General features: G+C 39.8%; 1 protein-coding gene across 1 annotated transcript in view; it reads left to right on the top strand.

Annotated features, from left to right (window-relative positions):
- Positions 1-26,433, top strand: part of MYH15 (myosin heavy chain 15) — a 171,487-nt gene that overhangs the window by 54,741 nt on the left and 90,313 nt on the right. The window contains exons 13-21 of the mRNA XM_055419366.2: positions 3,055-3,204; positions 3,790-3,960; positions 10,661-10,840; positions 11,943-12,075; positions 16,520-16,587; positions 17,400-17,487; positions 20,989-21,106; positions 22,323-22,446; positions 25,916-26,052. Of these exons, the coding sequence (XP_055275341.2) occupies positions 3,055-3,204; positions 3,790-3,960; positions 10,661-10,840; positions 11,943-12,075; positions 16,520-16,587; positions 17,400-17,487; positions 20,989-21,106; positions 22,323-22,446; positions 25,916-26,052 (1,169 nt within the window). The remainder of the gene's footprint in view (positions 1-3,054; positions 3,205-3,789; positions 3,961-10,660; positions 10,841-11,942; positions 12,076-16,519; positions 16,588-17,399; positions 17,488-20,988; positions 21,107-22,322; positions 22,447-25,915; positions 26,053-26,433) is intronic.

Here is a 26,433-nt window from a genome sequence, read left to right as displayed (position 1 = left end):
CACACCAGCCTCTACTATAATGGAATCAGTGAAGCAAGCTAATATATTATTATTCAACATTAAAAGAAAGAAAACCCTCATCCTCCATGCCCCCCTCCCATACCCACCTTCTTGCTTGAGCACTCTCTTTTCCTCCATCTCCTGAAGACAGAGTAAGAAAGCACACTGTAAGGCTTTTCTTTTCTTAGGAATTTTACTGACTTTATAGAGACAATTGTCACTGCTAAGAATAGAGATGTATATGCTCTGTTGATGACAATTGCAAAAGATGGCAAAAATTCTTGCAGTGTTAACACTTTATACAAAACTTAGTTCTAGCTCTTATGCTATCTAACTCTGGGACTTTGGTCAAATACTCCATCTCTCTGAGCACCCCATGAAGAGGTTAAATTCTTCTGTGGGTCTTAGTGGAACAATGATTGGCATCTAAAGGAGATAATTCTTCATGTATGAGAGTGTCCCACACATTGAAGAAGGTTTTGCATTCCTGTTCCCAGGTGCTAAATGCCAGCAACATTCTCAGTCACTGATGGTGGGGAAATGCCCATCCTGTTCCAAAATGCCCCCTTCCCTTGGGTGGAGGGTATACTATCTTGAATTGGGAGTCACTATACATGATTATCCAGAGAAGGCAATGGCACTCCACTCCAGTACTCTTGCCTGGAAAATCTCATGGATGGAGGAGCCTGGTGGGCTGCAGTCCACGGGGTCACTAAGAGTTGGACACAACTGAGCGACTTCACTTTCACTTTTCACTTTCACACATTGGAGAAGGAAATGGCAACCCACTCCAGTGTTCTTGCCTGGAGAATCCCAGGGACGGGGGAGCCTGGTGGGCTTCCGTCTATGGGGTCACACAGAGTCGGGCACGACTGAAGCGGCTTAGCAGCACCAGCATACATGACTATCAGGAACCAAGGCTCTTCAGGTCTAGTATTTTAAGATTCTAGGAGAGTTCTAACTATGCTTATTAGAAATAAGTTATTTTACTTTAAAAAGATTAATAATGATCAAACAATAATAGTAATCAGTAGCTATTGAATGCTCACTGTGGGTGCTGTGCTATGTGCTTTGTATGCATAGTTCATTCAATCAAACAGCAAGTCTGCAAAGTTGATCTTATTTATGCTTCCATTTTATTAAAGACAGTGAACTTAGAAAGATTAACTGCTGAAAGCAACATGGATAGTAAATACTGGATCAAGGATGAGGAAGTGATAAAAGTGGAGAAGGGATAGGAAAGGGGGAACTAGTAATTATTGGATTGACTCTAAGTGTCAAATACTGTGCTATGTATATTTACATCTTCTGCCTCATTAAGTCTCTTCCAACAACCATAAGACAAGCATATTTTAATATTGTTATTTTACAGATGAGGAAGGCAGGGATCAAGGTGGTTAAAAATGCAGCTATTTGACTCCACTTCTTTTCAGTTTTGTTTTTTCTATCCTATACTGTTGACCCCCGAGTAATCAAAGTCTTTGAGGTTATTTTAAAAAGAGCTCAGTCATAAGCCTGTTTAACCTCTGAAAAGTGGAATTGTAGATTTTCCTGCCTCATTCCTCCGTCACTGGACAGAAAGTGATTGAAAATGATGATATGCTGGTGAGCAGCATATTGGACTATCAGATTTATTAATTCATTCGTCAGACATCATACCATCCATTTCTTCCTCTGCTACAATTTCAGGCTTTCTTCCTGTTTTTCACTACTCCCAACTCTGGCCAGTTTCTCTCTCTCTCCCACTTCTCAAGTATTTAGGGAATTAATAGGGGGTGAGCAAGTTAGTCACGTTCTTTTTAAACTTTCAAAGTGACTGCTGTAGACAAGAGAGTGATTTCCTCGACGCTCTGGAGGATAAAAATCATTCTCGGTGCTTTATTTGTTCGTGTGTGCTCTTGACGCCAATAATAAAAAACTGTGATGCCATCCGGTTTATGGATTACTGTGGAAATGACTCAAGATAACTGATCAGGGAGTGGGTGACTCATAACTAAATCACCGCCAGACACCAACTGGCTCCTGCTGTGCGCACTGTCCTGGGCAGCCGAAGGATGGATGTGATAGGCCTATTTTAAATGTTAAGTCGTTGGAGCTCATTCCCCTGCCAGGCTTGGAGACTATCCAGCTGAAATTCACTCCTCCTTGGAATCTGTCAGAAAGCTGCTGCGAAAGCGGCGCCTGCGCATCACGGCAGCAGGATCTACATTCGCAAAACAGCAGCATCGCACACGCACACAGAGAGGTTGGAGCTCTCCCCAGTAGGTTAGGAGAGCGCCTTTGCCCCACACCTCCAGGGCGGGTAAATGTAGCCTGAGTTTTATAGTAGGGGAATCTGAGTCAGAACGATACACTAAATTGCCATTCTCCCTATGCAGAGTTGAGGGCAGCCCCGGGAACTAATAAAATAGGTGAAAGCTGAGGCTGGAAAGAATCTTCAAGAGCATAACTCAGGGGAAGACACTACAGCCTAGAGAGATTGGGTCACTTGCCAAAGGTTATGCAATTTATTAGCAGCAGCAGGAAAGGGCTAGAGATTCCATATTCCTAACCTACTCTACCAGCATTTTGAAACTTTATGGTGCGTGGGAGTCAGAGGGGATTGTGCCATAGTGCAAATTCTGATGCATAGGCCTGGGATGAGATGCTGGGCATTGGCATCTTTAAGAAGCTCTCAGGTGATGCCAAAGCTTCAGGTCTTAGGACCACACTCTGAATAGCAAGGTTTTAGAACATGTTGCCACCCTACCCCCAGGAGGTTTGGTCCTTTAGTGGTAGGAACACGAATCTGTCAGGAGTGTTGGGTGGGAGACCAGGCCACTCACCTCCTTTCCCGGAACTCTCCTCCCCTCTCCTCCTCTCTCCCGTCCTTCTCGTTTTACTCCTGTCCTTACTTCTTTCTTCCTTTCCCCTTATCTTCAGTGTAAAACTGTAACCACAGAAAGCAGATAAATATACGCTGGTTTTACTAGAAGGTGATTACTGATAGAGAATGCCCAGGGTCAAAATGAACACTGTTGTCAGGCGAAGGACTATTTTTGATGTGATTTTCAGGTGACCTATGCTGTTGGTGTCTTGTCTAAGTCAATCTATGAGAGAGTGTTTAAGTGGCTGGTGGCACGTATCAACAGGGTCCTGGATGCCAAGCTGTCAAGACAGTTCTTCATTGGCATTCTTGACATCACTGGTTTTGAGATGCTTGATGTAAGTATATCTGGTAAGAGTGAAGTTGATGTATATTTACAAGAGGATTAGACTATGTGAATTGAATGTCAGAAGATGTAGTCAGAGCATGATGAGAATCATTCTGTGCAAACAGCTACTTTGGTTGGAAAAAGCTATTATTAATATTAACAAATAACAATAAAAATCATTATAATTAATAGTGCTAAGAAATTAATTCAGCCTAAAATAAAGGTAAATTAAGACATCTTTTATGATTTTGAATTGTAATATCATTAAATGTTAATTTCCTATCATAATCTTAATTTGCAGATATATATGAAGAAGGTTAAGAATATTATTGAGCAATTTTTACTTATTGGGTTTATTTGCCAACATATGATAGTGGTTATGGTTTTCTCTTTACATTTTCCAAGTGAACCTCTATTTTATTTTATTTTTTTATTGAAGTGTATTTGACAATTAAAAATATATATTTAAGTAGAACAACTTGATTCAGTGCACATATACATTGTAAAATAATCACTACAATTAAGTTAATTAACATATCCATCACCTCCAATAATTACTATTTTCTCAATTTTATTTCTAATCACAACCTTGAAGTATAACAGTCTTGAACAACTTTGTATTAATTTTACCAATGAAAAGTTACAACAGTACTTCAATCAGCATACATTGGTTTTGGAGCAAGAGGAATATAGGAGAGAAGGCATTGACTGGGTGTTCATTGACTTTGGCCTGGATTTGCAAGCCTGTGTGGATCTTGTTGAGAAGGTGAGGCATGTTTCTCCCCCATCCAATTTTGTTTAAGGAGAATGGGCCCTGCTTGCTCTGTTGATCCCTGTCAGGACCCTGGTTCTGTCAAGGGGATGGGAAATAGGGCAGGAGAGCTCTGCACATATTCTCTTAATGGTTTTTCTGTGCAGCCCTGTGGGATCCTAACTAAACTCCCTCATCAGTTACCTACTCCATCATCTCTAACTCACACTGTCGCTACACATTTACTGCTTATGCGTGGCCTCCACTGTTAATGCGTGAGGAAGCTTGTTGAAATTAAAAATGGTCACGCTCTTGACTGGAAAAACACAGAGCTGAAAATATGAACACTGTAGGGCCTGGCTGATTAACATAAGGTGAATGAGTAGACCCAGAACAGCTTAACGAAATTTGGCAAATTAGCATGCAAACAAACAACCGCCATAAATCCTCAAGGCCACTACCTTGCAGGATGTAGTTTGTTCATTTAATTGGACAAGTACCAGTTAGTTTAAGTAATTTATGACAGTACTTCATGGCTTATTAGTAAATTAGCTGCAGTGTATGGTTTCCAAATTCAGTGATATTCCCATACTCTGAAAACTTTCCATGTGCTCTAGAAAAGATTAACCAGATTTGCCAGGGGAATTCAATATGGTTTTTCTGTGGCTTTGTCCAAGGGAGCAAGCATGATGGGGTGTGAGTAGCTATGTGGCCTTATGTTTTGCAATAGTTGTGGATTGCAGTGAATTGTGCACACTGGTCTGGACAACTATGCTTTGCTCTCACAGTTGATTCTCAGCAACCCGGTTCAGAAAGGGCTGAGGATGACTAACCTCTCACTGTCTTTTGTGGGGCCCAGATTTTATCAATCACTGTCCCATCCATTTTACATGTTAGATCTTTAGATGAAACTAAATCTTCTTTGAAAATAGCCATTATTCTTAACAGGAATGGACATCACATTGATTTTATTTATTTTATAACCAGTGAACTTCCTGGGGACGGGACAGGCTGATTCAAAAAATGATGATAATGAACTAACTCGTGAGTTGATTAAAAATAATGATAATAATGACCCGCCCATGATCTGGGAAATATTTGATGGCATTATTAGAGTTACAGTTTTCTAATTAGAAATGAAACAAGAGAACTGGAGCTCCTTCAAGGGACAGCTTTAACTTTGGGCAGTTGTCGCCTTTAAAATCTACTTAATATGATAAAACACTGTATTCAGGCAGGAAGGTGGGATGCAGACATTATTCAACTCCTGATATGTCTGTGAATGTTACAGATTTGTAGTTGATCTGAAGCCTATTATCTTATTTATGATAATCAAACATTCTAAGTAAGACACCAGCAACAATGATATAATTTCCTGTTGTACTTTCTAGTGATATGATAAAACAAGGGAAAAAAATGAGTAAATGATAAAAAGAGAAGATAAGTGTTTGGTTTCGTGTGAGTTATTTCAAAGGTTCAGGTCAGGCAAATGTAGAATACTAAAACCTTTTTTGAAATAATTCTATATTTTGAAAAGATCATTGTGTTTGTTCAGTCTACATGAAGGAAATTTTTAGTAAATATTAATGATCAAACTTCCTCCTTGAAACAGACTGCATCATGGGAACTTTTCAAAGTTCAAAGGAACTAAAATACCTCACCATATATAAAATATAGAATGCATCTGTGTGTTGATAAGGAAAAAGTTTTTATACATATAAGTTTTGAGTTCTTGTATTTATAAAAAAGTTTATAGCAAGCTAAAAAACACATTTTCATGCCAACTTTGTTAATTTGGTTTTCAAGCATACAGTAACCTCCTTATATAAATATGCAGTGAACAGATCTATTATAGGATTAACTTACACTTACCTCATTACTTGAATTATACTAGTTTGTTTAGAACTTGAACATCAGTGATCTACATATTAAATATTAACATATGATTACATATTTATGACTTTACATAGGTATTGGTAAAGAGATTATTTTTATTTTTTTAAACAAATGCATCCAAAATTATACATTTAAAAACTGTTGCCCCTGCAGTGGAGTCACCTTGAGAAGCTACATCCTTCTTTCAGTAATTCAGCCATTTTGGAAAAAGTCCTTCACAGGATGGGGATTAGGATAAATTGTTAGATTTTTACATCTTCAGGAGAAAATTGACTTCAATACCAATCATCTTAACTGTTTTTGAATCCTAACTATATTACCTATTTTTCACATAGTTTGTCTGACTTAGCTAAATAACTCATGATTGTTTCTATGCAATGATCCACAGTCAGACTACAGGTCACTTCCATGTGCCAATAGTCAAAGGTGTCAGATATCCCATAGAAGGTTCTAAAATAATTTTGAATTCTGGTAGCATCTTGGCAATGAGTGTTGCCACTTCCCTAGTAGAGTTCTTTAGATATGCTAAATCTGGTATTTTTGTTATAAAATTAATCTCATTAATATCTAGTTAGTTATCCCTTGAATGCATATGACTATTTTCTTTAAACATATTGCATTGTGTATTTTTGCTCACAACTTTTACTTTCTCCCTAACCATTGCCCACAGTAAAGCAGCCCATCCCAAAGCTCAAACCTATAAGTCTTAGTGTTCAGTTAATTAGTATCAATTAATTCCTTTGCTGAGGACCTAGATTTTAGTCATCTCAGGACCTACTCTACTAAGTGTTGGGAGAAATACAAACCAGAGGCATCATCCTGGTACTCAAGGAACTGAGACTATAATTAGATGTCTGAAGACCAAAACTTTTACTAGTTTTCAGCTTTTAACAAGTAAGTGTATCTAGCAGCTACTTGTTTTGATCACTTCTTTGTTATCCCAGTGGTGAGGGAGGGATTCCTCTCCTCGGGTTATGGGACTGGCTGACCACAAGACACCTAGCAGTGGACAGGTGAGATCGACAGCAGCTTAATAGTCACACATACTCACGGACTGGGGAGGGGGACACTGCGTGCCATGTGGGGCTGCGCGGCAGTTGCACTTCGGAGCAAAATGAAAAATTGAGAGCTGTGGGAAGCAGGCTTTGTGGTAATAATAGGATGAGGCGACCATGATTCCCACTGGAGGATGTGACTGGCTTGTTCAAGTAATTCCGTGGGCTGGTAGGGAACTGAAGTCCTTCACTCAAGAATCAGTGGGCTCTGTGCCTGTTCCCATGAGAAAGTGTGTTGCAAGCCTGGAGGACGTAACCCACAGGAGCATGTGGTGAGGGAACCTGTGATTAGGTTCTCCTGGTGTTCCCCAGATGTCAAAGCCCACAAAATGTTGGACCTTAATTTTAGGCCTAATACTTCATTACAATGTATAAAACTTTGAATTAAATGCTGTGTAAAACTTAAGCGTTCGTTATAAATAGCACTTGCCCTTAGGACGTATGTAGTGAAACAGGAGATTAGTAAGTCTAATAAATGTAAAAATAAATGAGGGTAAATATGGTAAAGGCACAAAGTTTCACAGAACTCAAAAGAGCAGAGGTCACCTCTGCCTGCAGGAATATAGGAAGGCCTGGGTCTGAAGAAATGGACATGATTTCAACAGGTGAAAAGAGGAAGATAGCGTGTGGAGGAATGGGCAAGAGCAAAAGCTTAGAGACAGGAAAGTAATGGATGCATTTAAAAATCTGATAAGAATTTAAAATATTCAAAGGGAAGGATTTAGTAGTTGAAAAAAGGGAGTCAGGCTGTGAAGGGATTTTAATGAATTTATAACTTATTTTTAGGTGATGGTGAGTCAGAGAGGATTCCACGGGTAATGGGGTAGTCAGAGATGCTTGGGTTTACTCTGGTGGGTTTGTGTATGGAGTCAGGAATGGGAGAAAAGGCTAGAGTCAGGGTGATTAAAAAGCTGTTACAGCAAGTGAGAAATAGAGGCCTTGAATCAGGATAGCAGAAATGGAAATAGCAAGAAAGTGACAGATGTAAAAGAGAGGAGGACGGAATTGATAATATTTGGAGAGGGAGAGGTTACAGCATTAATGTTCAGAGTCAGGGCAACTGACTCAGACCATTTACTGTGCAATAGAGGACAATTGATGCTATGAGGCAGAACATAGTTACTTCTTTCTCTGACCTATTTGGAGATTAATTTGCTAGAGGGCCTCATGTTTATTAGAAGTTTTATACTTCCTAAGCATTGGAGAAATGGAGAAGACCCTGAAGAAATAGAGTTTTTCCCTCCTCAGTGGTTTAATTGTTACATTTTGAGCTGTGATATCTACTTGCTTTGCATAAAGCATCCATTCATCCCCAAACAGAAGATGGCTTCATTGGAGTCCCAGGGACATGGCAGTCCTCATATATGGGAGGTGGCTCTGCTGGAGATGGGCTGCTGCTTGCTTGAGGCTTTGGCATGTCCTTCTTGTTAATATGAACCATCCCAGGAGATACTTACATTTTTTAAATGATTCATTCTAGTGTTCATGAAAGGTTGACTATTTCTGTGGCAGGAAAATATGCGATACGAAATCCATGCCTCCAAGACTCAACTATTCAGTGTTATCAGATTTTCCTTCCTCGTTATTCCCCTCCATATTTATCATTTTGTCAAGAACCCACCAGGTGCGCGAGACTTTGCATATTTGCTCACCGCATCATTCCCCACTTGGATACTTGGGAGGGAAGAAGATGTGCTGGAGTACAAGAGTTGTACGATATGTGCCAGATGTCCAAGAGTTGTTGATGGAATGTCGTTGAATGCATTTGCTGTAAAATGCAGGTTCTAAGTCTATGAGATTAGACAAAAGAGGTAGAAGACCATAGTCCATGCATTAGAACAGTAGACTCAGATCAAACAGATTAAGTAGATCAATAGATCAAAAACATGTTCTTCAAGTATCCAATCATCCAAATTAGACCCATTTGTATAGCTCCAGTGGCATAATTTCAAACAAAGGATTTTAAACTACAAACAAATTTTCTTCTTGTATGTCACCCAGCCAGAGCCTTAACTCAATGTTGGTGTGTTCTCTTTCCATGAAAATATTCAAGCCTAAGCTAGTCTACTTTTTAGAGGGAAATTGTTAGAGGAATTCAATGAGCTTTTAGGTGGGTTGGGCCAGAACTGTAAGGTCTCTCCCAAATCTGAGAGTTTGTGATTCTTGGGTAGAATGTGTTGGTAGAGAATCATGAAATTTATGTTGTTGGGCCAAGGGATCATGGTTTTATCTCGGAATTCTCATGACATTTTCTGTTGCTTTATAGTCTGCTTATTATGTGCATGTCTTGTCTGCCCAGTTAGATGCTCTACAGCCAGAGCCCATGTTTGATTTTCCTGTTATAACCTGAAGTGTTTGGTACAGTGATTTGCTCATAGAAGGCATTTAAAAAATATTTGTGAAGGAGATAAATGAACATATAAACACACAAGTAGATTTGCAAATATAGGAATCCTTGATCTTTCCCTCACCAAAGCTGTTTTTTTCCCTATGCATGTACCCTGTGTTAGTTAACGGCAACGTCCACTACCCATTTGCCCAAACCAAAACCGGTCATCCTTCCTCTTTCTACTTCACCCCACATTCTGTCCATCAGCAAGTTGTGACCCCGCTCTGCCAACACCTACATCATGTTTCAGTGACAGTCCACAGTCTCCAGCACTATCACTTGTTTAGATCAGGGGTCAGCAAACTATGGCCCTGCGGGCCAAATCCAGCCTGTAGCCTGTTTGGAAATTAAGTTTGAATGCAACATCATCACACTCATTTTATTTACATATTGTCAATCGCTGCTTTCAGGACTGAAATGGCTGAGTTGATGGCAGGGAGCAGCAGAGACTCTATGGCCCACAAAGTCTAAGAGCTTTACTGTAAGGCCCTTAAGAGACAAAGGTTGCTGACTGGGTCCTCGATTTCCTATCACATATGCTTTCTTGTTTGCTTTTTTAAATAACCCTTTATAAATGTAAAAACCATTTTTAGCTCACTTTCTAATAGAGACCACAGTCAGGATTGGCCAATAGGCTTTTCTTTGCCAACCAAAACAAATAATCCTTTTTAATCATTAATTAAATCATAATCACTTTATTGTAAAAAATCTCCAAAGGCCTCTCATTTTAAAATAAAATCCAAATGTCTTACTATGGCCTGGAAAGCCTCTAGGCTCCAGTACTGCGTCCCTCTCCTTCCACATGCTGTCTCCGACTAGTTCTGCTCAGTCCACACTTGTCTTTGGCAGGACCTCAAACTTGCTAAGAGTGCTCCTGCCTCAGGGCCTCTGCACTCTTCTTCATTTTTCTGCCCAGAATACTTGTATACATGTCTTCTCAGGATTTGCTCTTCTCATTCAGATAAGAAGGTTTTACTGAACTCTCCTTCTAAAAGAGTTCTCACATAGCCTCTGTCTTTCTCTCTCTCTTTACTTTGCATGATTTCTTCAGGGTGCTTATAGCAAACTAAATTATTTATTTAGTGTTTATCTGTCTATTGTCAGTCAGCTCCACTAAAAGGTAAACACCCCGAGGACAGACACTTTGTGTATGTAGCTCATGACTGCATTGACAGCTCCTGCTGGTGTCTAGTACCTAATAGATATTTAATAAATATTTGCTGAATGGATGATGGTCTAGTTATATGTAGTGAAGATCCCTTGTCAACTAATTAGGTTTGTGGGAAAGAATTTACACTCATCCCCTAGTGAAAATACTGTTTATTAGTATTTTTGTTTGTTTTTTCATCTACTGTTCATCTGTATCTCTAAGCAGCCAATGGGCATCTTTTCCATCCTCGAAGAAGAATGTATGTTTCATCAGGCTACAGATGTGACTTTTAAGACCAAACTTTTCGACAACCATTTTGGAAAGTCGGTTCATTTCCAGAAGCCTAAGTCTGACGATAAGAAGAAATATGAAGCTCACTTTGAACTTGTCCATTATGCAGGAGTGGTAAGTTACTTCTAGACCCTTGGCCCTGAATTATCTTGCCTCTATTTCAAATGTACTCAGCCCAAATCTTTAGATAATATATAAGTAAATATATCAGTAAAGTTTAGATTAAATGAAGAGGTGAACAAAATAAATCTCAGTTCCCCAAAAAAGTTGGTGTAGACTTTTAGTACTTAGGAAATGAAATAACATACTATAATAACAGAGGCCAAAAATTTCAAAAATAGACTCTGTCACCCAATTCAAAGTAAGACAGTTTCAGAAAGTCTCAGAGACCATCAAAGTCATGGGTTTTTCCTTATTCATCCTTTCTTTCAACTGCACATTGTGTGAATGAGTGATTTCAACTGATCTTTTTACTGAAGTTTTTTTTTTTCATTCTCTCATAAAGAGTCACTATGAGATAATGGTCTCTAAACTATGACCAACAAAGGTTCCTAATGCCCCTCACTCCCTCACCTCATTTCCCCACTGGGGGTACGTGTGTGTGTGTGTGTGTGTGTTTTCACATACGTGTGTGTGCATGTGCCCTTTCATTCTGCTTTTATGATTCTGGTCAGTGATTCTGGGTGGAACGAAGAGAACTGATAAAGGATAAAATAATTCTCGACCTAAAAATGACCTGCCAATTATACCTGGATATGTTTGTAACTCTCTTCTTTGATATCCTTGAATATTAATTATAGTAATATTTACAGTGAAATGCTATAGCGTTTATGGAGTGCTCACCTTGTGTCAGAGGCAGCTGTTTTATACCATCTACTTTTGCCTATATGAAGGAGCGCTGATGTGAATTGTTTGTCCTGGAAACGCCCTCGATTTCTTCCACCCCCTCTGGCTTAGTGTTCCTCTCCCTCCCTGCTTCCGCTTCCCTCTCCCTCCCTCCCTTTCTCTTCCTTTCTTTCCACAGTGTAAATGTAAAGCCTGAGAAGCTCTTTGGGTTGCACATAGGTTTCTGGAGTATTTATTCAGTACTGTTACATTAAACTGATTCAAATTCAAATGATGCACACAATGTATGATTTTTTAAAAGAATTACATAATTTGCTAAGGAACTTATGCATTCTCCTTTTTGTTACCTGAACTACATGCCTTTCTAAAGGTGCCTTATAACGTCAGTGGCTGGCTTGAAAAGAACAAAGACTTTCTTAATGAAACAGTGGTGGCTATATTTCAGAAGTCGTCCAACAGACTCCTGGCAAACCTTTTTGAAAATTACATCAGTACCAACACTGGTGAGTCAAACAGTCTTCCTCAATTTTTCAGCCTTAGAATGGAGCCCAGCGCTTATAAAAATCCTGGCTACTTTCCTGAGAGATGTGTGTCTGCTCCCCGTGGCCTGAGTCATCCCCTCTTATTAGCCTTTCCGTCCTCAGGCTGGTCGTTCTTCGGGGAAACGGAGCTCTAAGGTAGATAGATTTCAAGGAGACTGCTCCAGCCTGCTTTTATCTTCTACTCAACCAAGCTGCAAAGAGAGAGCAGCAAACCATGTTTTGATGAATGATTTGGGGGAAAAAACAAGCTCCTTTAATACATATCCCCCAAATATCTTGGAATTCTCCTTCACAGTGCTTTTATATTGCAGTAATGGAATTTTTATGAGCTTCATGAGGGCAGAGATTATGTCTCACTTGTTCAAGTGTGGCCTCAAGCATGTAACAGATGCCTGATTAGCAGGCACTCCATAAATACTTGTTGACCAACTAATAACTAATCTTGTTTAGTAGTTTGTAATTTACAAAGCAGGGCTTCCCAGGTAGCTAAGTGGTAAAGAATGTGCCTGCCAACACAGGAGACATGGGTTCAATCCCTGGGTTGGGAAGATTCCTTGGAGAAGGAAACGGCAACCCACTCTAGTGTTCTTGCCTGCAAAATCCTATGGATGGAGGAGCCTGGCAGATTGCTGCTCATGGGGTTGCAAAAGAATTTGACGCGACTTAGGAGAAGGAAATGGCAACCCACTCCAGTGTTCTTGCCTGGAGAATCCCAGGGACGGGGGAGCCTGGTGGGCTGCTGTCTATGGGGTCGCACAGAGTCGGACACGACTGAAGCGACTTAGCAGCAGCAGCAGCAGTGACTAAACAACAAACAACAACAGCAGTTTCCAAACACTTCTAGATACGTTATCTTACTCAGTCCCTGTCATGACTCTTTCCAGGAAATCTCTCCATATCTTACAGGAACAAGTACAGAAGAATTAAACAGCAACCCCAGATTTCACAAATCTACCTTTGAAAGATAAACCCAGGGATTTTAAAATTTTTAAGAGTTTATTTGAGCAAAAAGCAATTTGAATTGGGCAGCAGCAAACCAGAATGGATTAAGGGCATTCCACCCACAGGAGCTCAAGGAGAGACTTTTATAGAGAAAAGGTGGAAGCAAAGTGAGGAAACTAGTGATTAGCTGTAGCTAAAGCCCATGTGGTTGTTTGTGATCGGTTGTCCTTAGTTTCAATTTTGTAACCTTGAGACTTTCACAGGCATAGGCTTTGGTTTGCTTACACAGGCTGCCACAGCATTGGAGCCACCTCCAATGCCTGCTTGCTTCATTGATTTAACACTGCTGCTGCTGCTGCTAAGTCACCCCAGTCACGTCCGACTCTGTGTGACCCCAAAGACGGCAGCCCACCAGGCTCCGCCGTCCCTGGGATTCTCCAGGCAAGAACACTGGAGTGGGTTGCCATTTCCTTCTCCAATGTGTGAAAGTGAAAAGTGAAAGTGAAGTCGCTCAATCGCGTCTGACCCCCAGAGACCCCATGGATGGAGACTACTAAATGGCAAAGCTGAGGTCAGAAACAGAACTTGTGCTTACTAGCCTCATGCCTATTTCACTCTCACTGTCTTCTGGAAACAAACAGAACAGAGAGATGGATAGACTCCCTGGATTCAGGATCTGATTCAGACTTCTGCAGTGTGACATGAAGCCTTTGAGGACACAAAGCCCAGGTTGCTGCCGTCAGCCTCACATCTGGACTACTGCCTGATGCAGGGAGAAGTGCACCATGGTTCATAGCAAAAAGTCCAAATTGGCAGCCCCTGAGCAGAACCTTTTCCTATTTGGAACCAGTCTGTTGTTCCATGTCCAGTTCTGACGGTTGCTTCCTGACCTGCATACAGGTTTCTCAAGAGGCAGGTCAGGTGGTCTGGTATTCCCATCTCTTTCAGAATTTTCCACAGTTTATTGTGATCCACACAGTCAAAGGCTTTGGCATAGTCAGTGAAGCAGAAATAGATGTTTTTCTGGAACTCTCTTGCTTTCTCCATGATCCAGCGGATGTTGGCAATTTGATCTCTGGTGCCTTTTCTAAAACCTGCTTGAACATCTGGGAGTTCACGGTTCACATACTGCTGAAGCCTGGCTTGGAGAATTTTGAGCATGACTTTACTAGCGTGTGAGATGAGTGCAATCGTGCGGTAGTTTGAGCATTCTTTGGCATTGCCTTTCTTAGGGATTGGAATGAAGACTGACCTTTTCCAGTCCTGTGGCCACTGCTGAGTTTTCCAAATTTGCTGGCATATTGAGTGCAGAACTTTCACAGCATCATCTTTTAAGATTTGAAATAGCTCAACTGGAATTCCATCACCTCCACTAGCTTTGTTTGTAGTGATGCTTTCTAAGGCCCACTTGACTTCACATTCCAAGATGTCTGGCTCTAGGTCAGTGATCACGTTATCATGACTATCTTGGTCGTGAAGATCTTTTTTGTACCGTTCTTCTGTGTATTCTTGCCACCTCTTCTTAATATCTTCTGCTTCTGTTAGGTCCATACCATTTCTGTCCTTTATCGAGCCCATCTTTGCATGAAATGTTCCCTTGGAATCTCTAATTTTCTTGAAAAGATCTCTTGTTTTTCCTATTCTGTTGTTTTCCTCTATTTCTTGGCATTGATCGCTGAGGAAGGCTTTCTTATCTCTCCTAGCTATTCTTTGGAACTCTGCATTCAGATGCTTATATCTTTCCTTTTCTCCTTTGCTCTTTCCTTTTTTGCTTCTTTTCACAGCTATTTGTAAGGCCTCCTCAGACAGCCATTTTGCTTTTTTGCATTTCTTTTCCATGGGGATGGTCTTGGTCCCTGTCTCCTGTACAATGTCACGAACCTCCATCAAGAGTTCATCAGGCAGTCTATCTATCAGATTTAGTCCCTTAAATCTATTTCTCACTTCCACTGTATGATCATAAGGGATTTGATTTAGTTCATATCTGAATGGTCTAGTGGTTTTTCCTACTTTCTTCAATTTAAGTCTGAATTTGGTTCCAAATAGGAAAAGGAGTACATCAAGTTGTATATTGTCACCCTGCTTATTTAACTTATATGCAGAGTACATCATGAGGAACGCTGGGCTGGAAGAAGCACAAGCTGGAATCAAGATTGCTGGGAGAAATATCAATAACCTCAGATATGCAGATGACACCACCCTTATGGCAGAAAGTGAAGAGGAACTAAAAAGCCTCTTGATGAAAGTGAAAGAGGAGAGTGAAAAGTTCGCTTGAAGCTCAATATTCAGAAAACAAAGATCATGGCATCTGGTCCCATCACTTCATGGGAAATAGATGGGAAAACAGTGGAAATAGTTTCGGACTTTATTTTTTGGGGCTCCAAAATCACTCAGATGCTGATTGCATCAATGAAATTAAAAGACGCTTACTCCTTGGAAGGAAAGTTATGACCAACGTAGATAGTATATTAAAAAGCAGAGACATTACTTTGCCAACAAAGGTCCATCTAGTCAAGGCTATGGTTTTTCCAGTGGTCATGTATGGATGTGAGAGTTGCACTGTGAAGAAAGCTGAGCGCCGAAGAATTGATGCTTTTGAACTGTGGTGCTGGAGAAGACTCTTGAGAGTCTCTTGGACTGCAAGGAGATCCAACCAGTCCATTCTAAAGGAGATCAATCCTGGGTGTTCGTTGGAAGGACTGATGCTAAAGCTGAAACTGCAATACTTTGGCCACCTCATGCGACGAGTTGACTCACTGGAAAATAGTCTGATGCTGGGCGGGATTAGGGGCTGGAGGAGAAGGGGACGACAGAGAATGAGATGGCTGGATGGCATCACCGACTCTGTGGACATGAGTTTGAGTGAACTCCAGGAGTTGGTGATGGACAGGGAGGCCTAGTGTGCTGTGATTCATGGGGTCGCAAAGAGTCAGACATGACTGAGCGACTGAACTGAACATTTTAGTATACCAGTGTACCCAACATTTTTTATGTATATAGTCAGCCATAATACAACTACACTTATATATATATATACACACTTAGGATTATAACATACAGATATTTTATCACCTAATTTTTCCTCTCAAAATAATTCCTAGAAATCTTTCCAGGTCTGTAATATGGGTCTGCATCATCATTTTAAAAGATCACAGTGTTTCATTGTATGCATATACTTTTTTTATACTTTAACTAACCAATCTCCTATTGTTGACATTTAAATTTTTGCTTAATTTTTTGGTAATGGCTAAATAATGCTTCAGTGAGTATCTTTGCACAGTTGCCTGATATTTCTTTGAGAAAAAGCACCAGAAATAGACTTTTGTGTTGAGACATAAATTTTTTAAAGCTTTTGTAGACATTGCCTTATTGCTTCTACAACTTTGACACATTCATGCTTTCATCAGGGTTTGATAATGTGAAAAAAAGGAGCCTTTTTAGTACTTTTTTTCTTCTTTTTTAGCTCTACAGTTTGGGGAGAAGAAACGCAAGAAAGGAGCTTCATTCCAAATGGTTGCATCTCTGCATAAAGTAATTTTTAATTGTATCTATTCATATATTAGCTACTTCATAATCTGCATATGTTATTACTTATTTGTAATTTTACATCTTCAAATGAGGATAAAGTATCTGAAGTTAACCAAGTTGGAAAAGTTGAATATTATCTTGGTATTTATGTATTTTAGTGGACAATGTTTATCTCCTACTTAGATCCCGTTTATCAGCCTGGCACTCATCTTACCATTGATGAAACTATAGACTCATAACAAGTCACAGTTGCCAGAACGGGAAGCTAAGTGATCTCCTTCCCTGCCCCTCCAGACTTTGGTCCCTCCCTTGCCTCAAGGAGCTACCAACTGTAGTATAACTGGTGTATTTATTCTCAGAACTTTTGCAGGACTCAGACTAAACTGAGTCCATTCCATTGCTTTTTTCTTCCCCTGCCCTGCTTGGCTTCCCTCCTTCTCCAGATAAATCTCTTGAACCAGAAGCTCCATCTCAGATTCTGCTTCCAGATGAAGATAAAATTTTTACAGACAGAATATTCGAGAAACAATTTCTTTCTTCAAGTTATTTTATTGCCCTTCCATAAATTATTGCTACCAAATTGCTACCAAACAGGTAGATATGATTCACAGCAGAACAGTTAGATAAATATTGACTTGTCATAGGAAGAAAATAATGTATTTTGGTAAGCAGGGAAAAATGTTGAATTCATTATTTCTTTGTTGGTTTGTATCTGGCTTTAAGATTAAGTTGATCATCATGGAACCTCTTGTGAGATGGATTGGTTTTTCAGTGATTTCTAAGTGATTTTGTGTTGGTTATGTTCTCCATTTTAGGAAAACCTAAATAAATTAATGACTAACCTGAAATCAACTGCGCCTCATTTTGTGAGATGCATAAATCCCAATGTGAGCAAAACACCAGGTAAGTAGATTTCTTTGTAATCCACACTAGGAAATTCTTTTGATTTAAGCTACGTTGAATGTCTTTCAAAGAAGCATTCACCAGTCTCTTTTATATAAGGGTAGATTTTAATAAAAACTAAAATAAGTTAAAAGTGAGTTTTTCAAAACTTCCTCAAGATTGCCTTTGAATTAAGATTCAGGTGGACCTGCAGAAGGATTTCACAAAGCAGACTCAATTGAGTAACATTAGAATACTTGATATTATCATTTAAATTCCTCCTAGAATTTCATGCTAAAATGTGGATGAGCTTCTATGCCATTGTCTACAAGGGCAAAGTGTAAAAAAAAGGGATTGAATAATCAACTGGGGGATTAAGGTGGATATTTCAGCAAAAAGGAAATCATTTGGTCTAAATTATCTAAATTGACCATAAAGAGAGATTCTAAATCCATTTCTAATTGTTAAGAACTCCCTCTAGTCTTGCTTCATCATACTAATATCTTCCCTCTCCTTAATAGTACCCATCTCTTTAGTTATGTACTCCTGGGCGGTAGATACTTTTTAAAAAATGTTTTATTTTTTTCTCCTATTTTATTGAGACATAATTAACACACAGCACTTATAAATTTAAGGTATACAGCATAATGGTTTGCCTTGTATACATTATGAAATGATTATAGGTTTAATTAACACCCATCATCTCTTACAGATTTAAAACAAAGAGAGAAACACTTCCTTGTGATGAGAACTCTTAGGATTTACTCTCAGTAATTTTCAGTGCAGTGTTAACTATAGACATCATGGTGCACATTATACCCCTAAGACTTACTTAAAATGGACTCTCACACCTTTTGATGACCTTTCATCCAATTTCCCCTCCCCTACCCCACTTCCGGTAACCACAAAACTGAATCTCTTTTTTATGCATTTGTTTGTTTGTTTTTTAAAGATTCCATGTATAAGTGAGTGATATTTTCACCATAAACTTCTTTGTTATTAACATCTTTGCGCAGGGATTTTTGCAGCAAACTTTCACCCACAGAACTAATTAGCCATCAAGCAATTTTGTCATAAAAGATAAAAATAAAAGAGGGACGTTAAAAGAATATAATTAAACATGAAAAATGAATAACAAAATTAACAACACTTTATTATGAAATATGAAATATTTGAATGTACTTAAAATGTGTATAGATTCATGGCAATACTGCACACATAACTGATTTTACTTTGTGGGTTGAACCGAACCATTTATCTTCCAAGTCTTTGTTCATAATTCATTATACATTTTTTGGCTTGTTGATTCATCTTTTTGTTCTGCACTACACTTTCTTTTTTGCAAAAATTTCTTCCCTCAGTGAGAGAGGTATCACTAAATACAAGTACTAAAATAGATATTTGTAACTGAGCTTTGTGTCATGTTGTGAGAGCTTTCCACACTACTATTTGTTCTTGGCATATTGTCACATGTCTGTTGGTGGATGTTCCAAGTTCTGTGGAAAATGTGGGTTCAACTCTGCACTGTGGAGGCCCTCGGCCTCTTTCAGATTCATGGAATATGAGAATGAGAGTACTGTGTCAATGGAGAAATGAAACCAAACTGTTAGCCAGTTGAGACCAGTTATTTTATTTTTTATGGCAAAATTACTGCATGGCCAATTAGTTATGCAATGAAAACACTAGTGGCAAGAACACTTTCAGCAAAGACATTTAGGATGAAAATATCTAGAATCATAAAGGAGATTGTATGGTATTTGTCTTTCTCTGTCTGGCTTATTTTGTTTAGCATAATGACTTCAAGGTACTTTTATGTTTTCATACATGGGATGATATCTTCCTTTTATATGGCTGAATAATATTCCGTTATACATATATACCACATCTCTTTTAGCTGTTCATCTATCAGTGGACACCTAGATTGTTTCCATTTCTTGGCTTTTGTAGTGGATACTTTTTAATGAATGGATAGTGCTGGGGTAGCGTGATGAGATAGGTAGGTGGTGGTGAATTATTTATGTTTTAATTAACAAAGCAAAGTTTTTACAGATATTAATTACAGGGATTGCTTTCCTTGCTTCTTGGATTTGAAGATTCCCAGCCTTCTCTTTTGAATTACTGGCTTTTATGGAACTTGGTCGGAGGCTGTCAGCCTCGAAGCTGTGTGTGTGACAAGCACTTACTGTCTTCAGAGCGCTAATCATCCTTGGATTAGGTAGCCAGATGTTGCTGATCCTGATTTCTGAGGTTCTGTAAGACCTTGCATTTTTATTAACATCCTGTAATTAAGACCCCAGTCTTGACAGTCTGTGACCTATTTGGGGAAAGTGTGATGCTAAACAATGATGCTGCAGTTTGAGTTTTTGCAATGCAAAGACTTCATGTTCATTCACGCTGTATGTTTTTTGCCTTATTGTTTCTCATCAGCTGGGTTTCTGAATGCATCTAGGGACACTGCTTCCATCTAGCAAGGAATCTAATTAGCTGCCTCTATTTTGAAGCAATTCTGTTACCTATTAGAGTTGCCTCCCATCGAGCCAGCTCTGATTTCAGCAGGCTTTTTTTTTTTTTAATTCTTAAGACAAAGTCATAAGAAAAGCTTCATGATCTAATCAGAACAGTTCTTCATATGTCCTTAAAGGGAATAAGCATGCTTGATGCTATTGTGTCACAGAACTCAGCTTTCGCTCCTTCTCACAGATGATCTGTTTCTGTCTGTGACAGAGATGGGAGTACAGGACTATGGATACATGACCTACCGTTTATTTCTGTGACCCTGGGCAGAAGCAGAAAAGCATCTCATTCCCATTTTCCTTATAACATTCTAGCAGGTCTTTGTTAGGAGAGTACCATTTGGCTTCTTCCAGATGCCTTACTGAGAGCCAGATACAATGGCTTATTGGTTGGCTTTTCAAAGGCTTCTATCAGAGACTGCAGCTGCAGCTCTAGTGGGCTTCATCTCAGGAACAAAGGGGTACTAGGAGAAGGCTTATACTTTAGAACACAACTTAAGTTTTCTCAAGATCACCAGACCAGAATGTAGGCTGGGTGTGGCCAGTTCTTCCCAAATGCGAAACAGTAAACAGAATTTTGTGGCTGTGCTTACCTTCCCCTTTCTTTGCATTCTCCCTTCTTGTAATCCCTTCTCCTTCCAACTTGGAGGTGCCAGTTCTCTTTTGTGTTTTATCCCACTCTAATTGATTTTTTGACTGGCAAATGGATGTCATACCAGCCATTTACATTAGGACAAAAATGTATTTTTTCACCTTCTAGGAGTATTTGCTTATACAATCTTGACTAACTATGAACTAAAGAGTTCATCCCAGGTAAATCCTACTTGGAGATTCCTACATTGTAGGTGGGGACTTTGAGAGCCATCAGGCTGACAGTGAATGAGTCCTTTTAACTATCATGTAGAGAACACCAGATTCAGACTCTTTTAACCCAGGATGCAGCAACTAGGACAAAATGTAGGGTAACCATAATTTTAGACATGGACTCATGATGAACCTCTTTCTTCAGGTGTAATGGACCCTTATTTGGTTCTACAGCAGCTGCGCTATAATGGTGTCTTACAAGGGATCACGATATGCCGTGAAGGTTTTCCACACCGACTGCTGTATGCTGATTTTAAGCAAAGGTAAACATACACCCTAGGATTCAAGAGGCCTGGAGCATTTCTTTCTCCCCCTCTCTTTCTGAGTGCTTAGGCACGCATTGTTTGTTTGGTGGATATCCTCCAGACTACAGATCGATGTGTTTTGGTGGTGGTGAGATATATGGTGACAGAGTTCCATTATTATTTCCCCTTAAATCCAACATCCATGTAGCTGTAATATCCTTAAATCTCTATTACTGGATAATAGACCCACATATAGAAGAAATATATAGAGAAGAACGATACAGAGGCTGAATTGAATCTCTGAAATGTTGTTGGTACTTAATCGTAGCTGCCATCCAAGCGGGCTGTTTCTTTCCTAGCAGAGCCTGTGAAAGGCAGAAAGCCAGCAGGGTATGCGGCAGGAGGCAAGAGAAGCATTTTTGCTTTCTATTTCCTGAATTCTAAAAGTGTCAATTATAAGTCATCAAGCTAATTTGAGCAAAGTATATAGAGTAGAAAGAGTACCTGTGTCAGTATTAAGAAGCATATTTCTAGCTCTCCACCAACTCACAGTTAGGACGAGGGAATCCTGGAAAAGTTCTTTAATGTCTCTGCTTATCAGTGTCCTTATCTGTACAATAGAAACACTTAAGCCTGTCTCTTTGTCTTTCCTCTGATCCCTACTCCGCTCTCTCCTTCCTTCCTCTTGAGCATAAGATCAAGTGAGGTGGTCTCGAAAGCACTATGAAAAGTATAAAGTATAATCAGAGAAGGCAATGGCAAGCCACTCCAGTACTCTTGCCTAGAAAATCCCATGGATGGAGGAGCCTGGTAGGTTGCAGTCCATGGGGTCACTAAGGGTCGGACACGACTGAGTGACTTCACTTTCACTTTTCACTTTCACACATTGGAAAAGGAAATGGCAACCCAGTGTTCTTGCCTGGAGAATCCCAGGGACGGGGGAGCCTGGTGGGCTTCTGTCTATGGGGTCACACAGAGTCGGACACGACTGAAGTGACGCAGCAGCAGCAGCAGCATTATACCAAAGGAAGGAATTATTGCTTGTATCCTCATTATTATTGTCAAGAGTTTTGTGAAAACTGAACATATTGATAGGAGAGGTGGAAGTTTTTATATATATATACATATATATGTACGCATATATATACACACACACACTTCCCTTTGCCTTACTTGTCCAAATTATTCTTTATTTGCACCCCTGACTTAAGGATTTATTCTTTACTTAAATTAGGTACTACATTCTGAACCCAAGGGCGTTTCCAAAGAGCAAATTTGCAAGCAACAGAAAAGCAGCTGAAGAATTACTTGACTCCTTAGAGATAGACCATAACCAGTATCGCTTTGGAATCACTAAGGTAACCAGAGAACCACAAAGAATGCATTTGGAAAAGAGTGGGTGGAAAGTCTGTACATCTTAAAATACCCATGAAAATGCAATTATAAGGCTTTTACAGCTCTTGTGACCACAGATAATACAAATAGAACACTGTTGAGAGTGAAAACTTCGGCTATGTTGAGAGAGAAAATTTGAAAGTCAATGCTTTTTGAAACTTAGCCTTGATTACATTTTTTTGCTCTACTATTTTTATATATTTATTTTTAATTGGAGGATAATTGATTTACAATATTGTGTTGGTTTCTGCCATATATCAACATGAATTAGTCATAGGAATATGCATGAGATGGTTAGATAGTATCACTCAATGGACATGAATTTGAGCAAACTCTGGGAGATAATGAAGAGCAGGGAAGCCTGGTGTGCTACAACTCCATGGGGTTGCAAAGAGTCAGACACGACTTAGTAACTGAACACACACATATATATGTCCCCTCCTTCTTGAACCTCTCTCCCACCTCCTACCCCATCCCACCCCTCTAGGTTGTCACAGAGCACAGGATTTGAACTTTCTACATCATACAGCAAGTTTCCCTTGGCTATCTAATTTTACATATGGTAATGTATATGTTTCAGTCTACTCTCTCCTTGCCCCCACTGCGTCCACAAGTCTGTTCTCTCTGTCTGCATCTCCTTTGCTGCCCTGCAGATAGGTTCATCAATTCCATCTTTCTAGATTCCATATATATGCATTAATATATGATATTTGTCTTTCTCTTTCTGACTTAACTTCACTCTGTATAATAGGCTCTAAGTTCATACACCTCATTAGAACTGAGTCAAATACATTCCTTTTTATGTCTGAGTAATATTCCCTTGTGTACAGCTTCTTTAGTCATCTCTCTGTCAATGGACATCTAGGTTGCTTCCATGTTCTAGCTATTGTAAATAGTGCTGTGATGAACATTGGGATACATGTGTCTTTTTCAGTTATGGTTTTCTTGGGGAATATGCCCAGTAGTGGGATTGCTGGGCTATATGATAATTTTATTTCTAGTTTTTTAAGGAATCTCCATACTGTTCTCCATAGTGGCTGTATCAATTTTCATTCCCACCCCCAAAAGAGGGCTCCCTTTTCTCCATACCCTTTCCAGCATTTATTGTTTGTAAATTTTTAATGATGGCCTTGATTATATTTATTAATACATCTTTATAATTACTTATCTAAGCAAGTTTGTGCCAAGATATAAAATAATGAATCAGCTTTAGGGTGATAAAAAATGTGTATACACATCAGAGCTAGACAAAATTGAATCAACTTACTGGAGATAACTACTTGTCTGCATGTGAACGGATTCATCCATAAGTATGCTCTCAGGAAATTAAGTTTGAAAGACTGTCTGAGTAACTAAAAACAGTAAGATCAACCCTACTATCCAAAAAGTTAGTCCAAAGCTAACTTCCTTAAATGTGATTCAGTAAATTCTGCTTCATCTTAGAGATTTTGGCATGATCCACATATTTTGGGAAACCTCCAACACATTTGGTTTTCACCTGACAGTATCAGGTTGTTTCTAATGATATCCATGTGTTAAGTTGCTTTAGTCATGTCTGACTCTTTGCAACCCCATGGACTATAGCCTGCCAGCCTCCTCTGTCCATGGAATTCTCCAGGCAAGAATACTGGAGTGGGTTGCCATTTCCTTCTGGGGATCTTTCTGACCCAGGGATCAAACCCAAGTCTCCTGTGTCTCCCACATTGCAGGCAGATTCTTTACTGCTGAGCCACTGGGGAAGCCATATAAGGGCCAGATTATTTAAAGGAGAATTGGAGGATGTATGATAAAGAGCTTACAGAAAGAGAACTCTGTTGGACATGCTTATAAAATGTTAACTCAATTCCCACATTTTGAGCACCTGTTTCTGCTGATTTTCACTCCTGGTACCTTGCTTCCTTGTATGTTTAGTTATTTTTGCTGTGTACTACTTACCTAGGCTAGAACTATTATGAGTTGAGGGGCTTCCCAGGTAGCACTGGTGGTAAAGAATCCACCTGCCAATGCAGAAGACTTGAGTTTGGTCCCTGGGTTGGGAAGATCCCTAGGAGAAGGGCATGGCTACCCACTCCAATATTTTTGCCTGGAGAATCCTATGGACAGAGAAGCCTGGTGGATTATAGTCCATAGGGTCACAAAGAATCAAACATGACTGAAGGGACTTAGCACACAACATGAATTGAGAGAGCCTCCTAAAGCACAAAATCTGAGGCAGCAGTCACTCATAGGGTGGTATACATACTGACTTGTACAACCCTGAAAGTGAGTGCTTCCTTAAAATTTGTGCTAGAAGTACCTCACTCACCTCATCCTGACCCTTACTAATGATTCTTAAAAAAAAAAAAATTATGTGTATTTTTTTTTACTGTCTAAGATGAAGGTGCTAGGAAAGGTTGGGGGCGGGAGGAGAAAGGGACGACCGAGAATGAGATGGCTGGATGGCATCACCGACTCTGTGGACATGAGATTGAGTGAACTCCGGGAGTTGGTGATGGACAGGGAGGCCTGGCGTGCTGTGATTCATGGGGTCGCGGAGAGTCGGACACGACTGAGTGACTGAACTGAACTGAACTGAAGATGAAGGTGACTTTCTCTAGAGCAGTGGTCAGTAAACTGTGGCCTAAGGGCCATATCAATGGCCTATTTTTTATATGGCCCCCTTGCTAAAAATGATTTGGCATTTTTAAAGAGGAAGAAAATAAAAGAAGAGGAGGAGGAGGCACAGGTAGAGGAGGCAGGGAGAAGGGAAGGAGTGGGTGTGGGAGTAGAGGTTCTACAGAGACTGAGTGTGGCCTGCAAAGCCTAAAAATTTTCACTCTCTGGCACTTTACAGATAAAGTGTGCAGACCCCTTCCTGGGCCTAGCTTAAAATTAAAACCAAGTTCCTTAAACAACCTGCTGCTGCTGCTGCTAAGTCGCTTCAGACATGTCCGACTCTGTGCAACCCCATAGACGGCAGCCCACCAGGCTCCCCCGTCCCTGGGATTCTCCAGGCAAGAACCCTGGAGTGGGTTGCCATTTCATTCTCCAATGCATGAAAGTGAAAAGTGAAAGTGAAGTCACTCAGTCATGTCCGACTAGTAGCGACCCCATGGACTGCAGCCCACCAGGCTCCTCTGTCCATGGGATTTTCTAGGCAAGAGTACTGGAGTGACTTGCCATTGCCTTCTCCGCTAACGTTGCTAATAGATCAGGAGGAGGGGAGTCTAAGTCCTTAAGGAACTAATACAACCACAGGATTAAATGAAGTTTTTCTTTGGCAAGCTTTAGGTTTATAAAACCAAACTTTCTAGAATTTACGTTTTACACATTATGAAAAATTAACAAGAAATAGAACTGATCATCAAATACATCAGTTGCTCATATGGCCATTCAATAGACATTTAATGAATGTCCACTAGGACTGGAACTGACATCTGACATTTCTTTTAGGTGCTTTTAAAAGCTGGCTTTCTGGGCAAACTGGAAGCCATGAGAGATGAGAGATTATCAAAAGTCTTCACATTGTTCCAAGCCAGAGTACGGGGAAAACTGATGAAAATCAAATTCCAAAGGATTCTGGAAGAGAGGTATGATATCCAACCCTGCACCCCCACTGCTAGAGCAACAGTGTACCTCAGTCTAGGCAACTTCTCACTGCTTTGTAATGAGTCAGGGTAAAGAACTCTGCCTCCTTTGCTTAGTCTGGGACTTAATGTGAAATTTTAAAAATTATGGAACACCAAACAGAGCACAAACGGCTTTTACTACCCTAACTAAGAATAAGCACAATTCAGATATTTCTTGCACTGCTTCCAGTCTTCCCTTTGGAGGGATTCTTTATAGTTGGCAAAGTCTGGCTCTCTGAGAGTGGTGTGACTCATAATTCAAAACAGAAGCAGACCTAGAAGGGCTGGCAGGCATCTCACAGCCAACTCTGTGGGGAAATTTGCTGTAAAGCAGGTAGGTTT

This window comes from Moschus berezovskii, chromosome 1 (genome assembly GCF_049115385.1).
Source record: "Moschus berezovskii isolate FMDL1 chromosome 1, NW_MosBer_1.0, whole genome shotgun sequence".
Taxonomy (NCBI): domain Eukaryota; kingdom Metazoa; phylum Chordata; class Mammalia; order Artiodactyla; family Moschidae; genus Moschus; species Moschus berezovskii.
Note: the sequence above shows the minus strand (reverse complement) of the source record. Positions and strands in the feature narration are given on the sequence as shown.